Here is a 7,694-nt window from a genome sequence, read left to right as displayed (position 1 = left end):
AGTGGTCATTGAACCTGAGATAAGACCACAGCAACCTGGAACTGAACAGGATCCAGTAACCAGCACACTAGCAGATGTTCAAGAAAGGCTTAGACTCCCCCAGACCCTGACATGGTCCACACCTACAGCTCCAGGTCCAGACATGGTCCAACTGACACACTGGCATGGACACCGACACACTGAACAATACGTATAAAGCTGCAGTGTGTGATGGTACAAGTCCACCTGCACATTTTCTCATGGATCAGTCAACTTGTGTGATGGTCCATGTGCAAAACTGGAACATCAGTTATGTTGACATCAGCTAGTTCGTCAACGTACAGTTGAAAACGTCCTTCTACAGTGATGTCTGTACATGTACTGGACAAAGAGTCAGTGAAACACAAGCACTACTCTGGAGGAGTCCTGAACTTAGTCCTGAACAGTCCTGATGACTGAACTGCTCTCCCAGAATCACATATGCCACTTCTGCATTAGGTACCATAGAGAGTTAAATATCCTAGAGAGTTGGATATCCTTGACATTATACTTTGTATCAGGATTCACCTCCACAACTGTGTTCCTCAAGTTTCTATGCTATTAAGACCTTTGTTTGCTAGGAGCACACACTCACCCAGCATGAAACAAACACATCCGACACATGCAATACAGCACTGACAACAAGATCAAAACTGATCTACAAGACATTAACAATCACGTCAGGTCTTTCAGCAACACCATATATAATTCAAGGGAGAGAAATGCTGAAGAATGAAGTTAGTTCTTTAGTACAGTCATGGCCAAAAGTTGAGAGAATTACATATTTTCACATGATCTGCTGCCCTCTGGTTTTTATGTGTGTTTGTCAGATGTTTATCACATACAGAAATATAATTGCAATCATATTATGAGTAACAAAAGCTTTTATTGACAGAATGAGTTAATGCAGCAAGTCAATGTTTGCAGTGTTGACCCTTCTTCAGGACCTTTGCAATTCTCCATGTCATGCTCTCAATCAACTTCTGGACCAAATCCTGACTGATAGCAGTCCATTCTTGCACCATCAATGCTTGCATTTTGTCAGAATGTGTAGGTTTTTGTTTGTCCACACGTCTCTTGATGATTGACCACAAGTTCTCAATGGGATTAAGATCTAGGGAGTTTCCAGGCCATGGACCCAAAATCTCTATGTTTTGTTCCCTGAGCCATTTAGTTATCACCTTTGCTTTATGGCAAGGTGCTCCATCATGCTGGAAAAGGCATTGTTGATCACCAAACTGCTCTTGGATGGTTGGGAGAAGTTGCTCTCGGAGGACATTCTGGTACCATTCTTTATTCATGGCTGTGTTTTTAGTTAAGTGAGAGAGCCGATTCCCTTGGGTGAGAAGCAACCCCACACATGAATGGTTTCAGGATGCTTTACAGTTGGCATGAGACAAGACTGGTGGTAGCGCTCACCTCGTCTTCTCTGAACAAGCTGTTTTCCAGATGTCCCAAACAATCCGAAAGGGGATTCATCAGAGAAAATGACTTTTCCCCAGTCCTCAGCAGTCAACTTCCTGTACCTTTTGCAGAATATCAGTCTGTGCCTGATGTTTTTTCTGGAGAGAAGTGGCTTCTTTGCTGCCCTCTTTGAGACCAGGCCTTGCTCCAAGAGTCTCTGCCTCACAGTGCATGCAGATGCTCTCACACCTGCCTGCTGCCATTCTTGAGCAAGCTCTGCACTGCTGGTAGCCCGACCCCACAGCTGAAACACTTTTAAGAGATGGTCCTGGCGCTTGCTGGTCTTTCTTGGGTGCCCTGGAGTTTTTTGGCAACAATGGAACCTCTCTCCTTGAACTTCTTGATGATGCGATAGATTGCAATCTTTCTAGCTGCGATACCCTTCCCTGTTAGGCCATTTTTGTGCAGTGCAATGATGACTGCACGTGTTTCTTTAGAGATAACCATGGTTAACAGAAGAGAAACAATGATGCCAAGCACCAGCCTCCTTTTAAAGTGTCCAGTGGTGTCATTCTTACTTAATCATGACAGATTGATCTCAAGTCTTGTCCTCATCAGCACCCACACCTGTGATAATGGAGCAATCACTGAAACGATGTTAGCTGGTGCTTTTAAGGAGCTAACATTTTTCTCCATGAAATGTGTTTTAGGGGATAAAGTTCATTTTCTAGGCAAATATTGACTTTGCAATTAATTGCGGTTAAGCTGATCACTCTTTATAACATTCTGGAGTATATGCAAATTCCCATTAAAAAAACTGAAGCCTTTAGTAAACTTTGTAAAAATTTATATTTGTATCATTCTCAAAACTTTTGGCCATGACTGTAGTTTCCCTCTCACTACATATCATAAATTTAGATTGGAAGGTGTCATAACTATAGAAATGCTAGAGACTGAGTTCTACCATACCTGTTCAGTCAAATGACATCATCTGTTATGTTTCATTGTTAATAGTGAGGGTGTTCGTTGTTGTTAGGGTGTTTCATTTTTGGATGGTTAGGGTGTTCATTGTGAGAGTGTTTCACTGTTAATGGGGAGAGTGTTTTTTGTTGATGGTTAATCTACCTGTGACAGCTGACAAACATTAGAAAATCTGTGCTGAGGCTACCTGTTTTCCAATTAGGTTAAATGCATAAACATGTTTATTAAATGACCCTTGAACAGTAGAACATCTTAATCTTGCACCTGTGGGCTGCATCCCAGCTGTTAAATTATTGCTAAAGGTGATTATGAACCTGATTCTGAAGGTGTGTCACCAATTACTCTGTCAAAACAGTTAAGGCAGTAATCAGGAACTATAGAACGAGACATAGTACCACTGACTGAAACTGGTGTCTGGGCGGTGTGGTACAACTCTGAAAAACCTGAGGGGTGACAGCAGCTCACAATGAGAATGTGAGATTCAGTGGCGGCTCAGACTGTGGGCAGGACAATCGGTCTCTGTGGACGGCGTCCAAGGACATAAAACTCGCACTGGGGTGGGTTTCCCAAAATTTTCATAGCGCTAAGTACTTCTTAACCTCATACGTTTCATACGAGGTTACGAAGTACTTACTGCTACGAACGTTTCGGGATACCCACCCGTTTGGCACAAAAGTGCAAGATTCAACTTGAAACATGAACGCAGTGAGAAGCCTAGTGAATTCTGGGAGCACATTCTTTGGTCGAAGACCAAGATACATTTGTTCAGCTCAGATGGGGCTGAGCACTTTCGGCTTAAACATGGCCACAGTGAAAACACAGTCCTGAAGTCCCAGTCGTGATGTACAGGGCTAAACGGGGCTGTGCGAGCGCAAAAACACAAATGTAGATGGTTCCATGAATGTCTATGGATGCATCAATACTGGCTGAGCTGATGACTCCTAGTTCTCAGAAGATTTGATGATAAAGCTCTCTGCCAAAGTACATGAGTTTCTAAAGTACAACAATGTGAAAACCATCCCCAACTCAAAGTACGCTGCCTAACAGAACCCCCCCCCCGGGGGTGTTTTAAATGATGTGGCAACACAGTTCCTCCACCAAATAACAGCTGGCAAAATAATGTCTGAAGAATGGTGTAACATCTCTCCAGATTCATGTGCAACCCTGGAGCCCTCCATGCTAAAAGAAATAGATAAAAATAAGGAAAATATATCAAAAATAAAAAGATGCCCATACAGTTAATTTCATAATTAATGAAATAAAGATTGGAGTCTCAGTAATGGAAGCTGTATTGATTCTTAAGTGTGGGCCCTGTATTTTTATACAGTCAATCTAAACTGGTTTTCATTTCCCATAAGAGTAAATAAAGTAGAAGTAATGTAGTTACTGTAATCCAGTTTTGATTTATCTGGTGTAATACTGCACACGACTATAGGAATAAATGTTGGGGAATGGCAGCATTTGCCTAAGCTTAAAAGGTCATGGGAGATCAGAGGGGCAAAAGGGTCAAACCCACCTATTCAGAACTACCCCTGGGTCCCAAGTCACCCTAGGGGACACAGAAAATGTAGCCTAAGGTAAATGGCAAACAAAAATGCACAAACAGTATGAAGTTTAAAACTTTAATTTTTTTGGTCTTTATTTTGGTTTTGTATTTTTTTTTAATTTTCCATTTGTTACTGTCCCAGGCGAGAGCTGACCTCCAGGGAACGCAGGTACGAGCTGGGTAGGGGCGGAGACTCTGGCTTTTTTAATTATAATTAAAAAACACAAATTTTCTTTGTTAAGGCATCCTCGTTTGCTTGTCAGACCAGTCCACTTTGCCTTTGTTATTTTGCTCTCGATACTTGTAAACCTGATTTTTCAAGTCCAGAAGTGTTTGTTCAAGAGAAACAATGTCTGCAAAGTTTCTCATATGGTTGTCCGTTAAAACCTTTTCCTGTGGATCCAGATGATGGCAGCGAGGGCCGGAGGGTTTGGCCTCTCCGCCTATATCCTGACTGCAGGGGGCGCAGAAGTGAACTAAGAGGGCCAAAGGAGGTGGGAACAGCACCGTGGTCTGCACACCCTCCCTCCCCCGTGTGTGTGTGTGTGTGTGTGTGTGTGTGTGCGTGCGCACGGTCTCCCTTGGCCATGTTGCACAAGGGACGTGCAGGTTTCAGGTGTCTCAGTTCAGAAGGGACGAAGATGTCAGTTTCCAGCAGGGTGGAATGGAGGATGAGGAGGAACCTGTACAGCTAGAGAGACACACACACACACACACACACACACACACACACGCACATTAGAGAGACAATTATGTCTGCTGACTACATGAATGATAAGATAAGAATGTATAAATGGATAAAACAGAGGTAGAAAACAGGTAAAATAGAAATGGCCTCTGTTGTAAAGGAATCAGATCTCACAGGTAGCACTGTGTGTAGGGTGAGTGTGTGTTCCTACCTGTGGGATGTCCAATATAGGCAAAGTGTTGGGGGGGCCCCTGCTGAGGGCCATGCTGAGGGTGCTGGGGGGCAGAGCCAGGGCCTCCAGGGGGCGGAGCATGTAACATGACAACCTGTGGAGGGCCGTGGTTGCCCGAGTGATGAGGAGCTGACATGGGCCCTTGAACATGAGCCTGGCGTTTGCCAGCGCGCACACGCACACACACACACACACACACACACACACACACACACACACACTCTTATAGTACATGTAGTTTCTTTATCCCTAGTTCATTTATTTATTTCTAAACCCAGTTGCGGGAACTGGGCGATTCGTGGCCCAGGAGGAGTACCTGTGCAATCTGGCTCAGGCCTGCGTAGCTGTGCTGGATGGCCTGAGAGGGGTGCATCCCGTAGCCCTGCAGGGCGTAGGACGCCTGGGGGGAGGAGTGACCCGGGGCCAGGGTGGGCGGGGTCGGGGCCGACAGAGGCCCTGAGTGGTAGAGAGACTGGGGCTGAGGACCTGACTGAGGAGTCTGAGAGAGAGAGAGAGAGAGAGAGAGAGAGAGAGAGGGGGGAGGGGGGAGGAGATGGAGAGAGAGAGAGAGGGGTGGAGACAAATTTGTTCATGTAAAGCTATTTATAATATGTCATTTTATTTTTTGGTATGATTTCCCAAATCTTTTGCATCTTATGCTGAAAGATTAAATCATTAGATATGTTGTGCTGCTTTGGCAAAGTTTACAGCCTTGATCAACATCTAAAATTAATATAATCAAAAATACACTTCAGAGAGATTTTCTTTTGTGTGTGTGTGTGTGTACACCTGTCCAGGGCTGGGGGTGGTGTGTGTGTGTGTGTACCTGTCCAGGGCTGGGGGTGGTGTGTGTGTGTGTGTGTGTGTACCTGTCCAGGGCTGGGGGTGGTGTGTGTGTGTGTACCTGTCCAGGGCTGGGGGTGGTGTGTGTGTGTGTGCGTGTACCTGTCCAGGGCTGGGGGTGGTGTGTGTGTGTGCGTGTACCTGTCCAGGGCTGGGGGTGGTGTGTGTGTGTGCGTGTACCTGTCCAGGGCTGGGGGTGGTGTGCTGAGGGGGTGGCTGGCTGCCTGTGGGTGTGCTGGAGGGCTGAGGAGGATGAACAGACCCTGAATGATGAGAGAATGATTGGGGACCTGAAAGAGAGAGGGAGGGAGATTCAGTTTCCAAGGTTGTAATCTTTCTCCATTACTCTTCAATACCCTTGAACAATCAACAAATCTAAGATTAGAATTAAACAACAAAGAAATAAAGTTCCTGCTACACACAGATGATTCAGATCCGACACAAATCCCAAAGAAATGTTTCATTTAGAATGTAGAGATCCCCTAAAGGTACATGATAATACAGCAGATCTGGCATGCAGAGCTGAACTGGAGGAATTTCCTCTCTCCCCATGTTAAAAAAGCTTTAAAATTCCATCCCCACCCATCACAGACACATCCAGACTCCCATCACCACCTGGCAGATCTGAGTAATGGCCTACACCCACACCCACACCCCCACCCCCTCAGACCAATCACAGAAAAACACCACCTTCACAGTTCACTCCACCCTCCCAAAAGAGCTCAAAATGATGCACAAAACTCACCAGAAAAAAAAAAAAAAAATTGTATATACATATAATTTTATTTTGGTGAGTTTTATGCGCGCACACACACACACCTCCTTAAATGATTATGTAGGCAACTCGTGTTAACATACACATTAACATACACTAAGTGTGTACTAGACATTATAACACTTAGAACACCCTGCAGCTGTGATGTGTGCGCACATGTATTCTCAGGTGAAGGTTGAACGCCACCTTCTGGGAGGCGCTCAGACAGCGTTTGTCTAATGCTGGGCTGGAGGTGTGAGACGTGTTCTCAACACAAGCACAGCTACCTGTAGTGTCACCCAGAATCCGCTACTAGCAAAATAGGTTTGATTTGTGTGAGGACAAGAATGACAGAGGGACCCCAGAAGAAGGAGAAGCAGTGGGCCCTGTGTGTGTGTGTGTGTGTGTGTGTGTGTGTGTGAGAATCAGAGACGGGCACTTGAGTGAGTGAAGTCGCACTTAAGTCACCTCCAAAAAGACCTCAGACTTGATTTGAAACTCGTCTCTAATGACTCTCGACTCATTCAGAATAACTCGTGAACACTAAGTGAGGCCCTGTGTGCGGGTTCTAGAAAAGATACTTTGTGTGTTTATTTTGCCATTACTCTGTACTTTTGATTTGGGACACAGCCCCTTTTATCGTGACATATCAAAACATTGTTTATCGAGAGCATCAAATGCAAACATACGAGGTTGCCATGGTTACAGCTGGAGTCCCATATGTGGAGCCTTTGGCTGTAGTGAGTTTAAATCAACAAAAGCCAAGGACACAACATGTAAAGAACGTGGGAAACAAATTAAAGACACTGAAACACCACTTCAAACTTCATAAGCACCTAAAACACACATATAACCCTTGCTGTGGGCCCTGTGTGTGTGTGTGTGTGTGTGTTCTCACCATATAACCCTTGCTGTGGGCCCTGTGTGTGTGTGTTCTCACCGTATAACCCTTGCTGTGGGCCATAAGTGTGTGTGTGTGTTCTCACCGTATAACCCTTGCTGTGGGCCCTGTGTGTGTGCGTGTTCTCACCGTATAACCCTTGCTGTGGGCCCTGTGGCCCGTCTGGCTGTCCAGGAAACTGCGGGCCAGCTGGGCCGCCCCCCTGACCCAGCATACGTGCACCACCAGACAGAACAGGATACATGGGCTGGGCAGAGATGGGGGAGGAGAGAGAGGGATGTAAAAAATATATATTAAATGGAGTAAGTACACAGTGGCCACAGGTCT

The 7,694-nt window shown here is 45.2% G+C and overlaps 1 protein-coding gene across 2 annotated transcripts in view; it reads right to left on the bottom strand.

The window, feature by feature from the left end:
* Window positions 1-4,011: 4,011 nt before the first annotated feature.
* LOC143510995 (ataxin-2-like protein) overlaps window positions 4,012-7,694 on the bottom strand; it is a 15,650-nt gene continuing 11,967 nt past the window's right edge. For both annotated transcript variants that reach the window (XM_077000955.1, XM_077000956.1), the window contains exons 19-23: window positions 7,497-7,614; window positions 5,893-6,002; window positions 5,186-5,368; window positions 4,849-5,023; window positions 4,012-4,640 (exon numbers count right to left, since the gene is read on the bottom strand). In XM_077000955.1, coding sequence (XP_076857070.1) covers window positions 4,594-4,640; window positions 4,849-5,023; window positions 5,186-5,368; window positions 5,893-6,002; window positions 7,497-7,614 — 633 coding nt within the window. In that variant the 3' untranslated portion in view covers window positions 4,012-4,593. The remainder of the gene's footprint in view (window positions 4,641-4,848; window positions 5,024-5,185; window positions 5,369-5,892; window positions 6,003-7,496; window positions 7,615-7,694) is intronic.

The sequence above is a fragment of the Brachyhypopomus gauderio genome, chromosome 3, assembly GCF_052324685.1.
Source record: "Brachyhypopomus gauderio isolate BG-103 chromosome 3, BGAUD_0.2, whole genome shotgun sequence".
In the NCBI taxonomy this organism is placed as follows: Eukaryota; Metazoa; Chordata; class Actinopteri; order Gymnotiformes; family Hypopomidae; genus Brachyhypopomus; species Brachyhypopomus gauderio.
The sequence above is the reverse complement of the archived record's forward strand: the minus strand, read 5'-3'. Positions and strand labels throughout refer to the sequence as shown.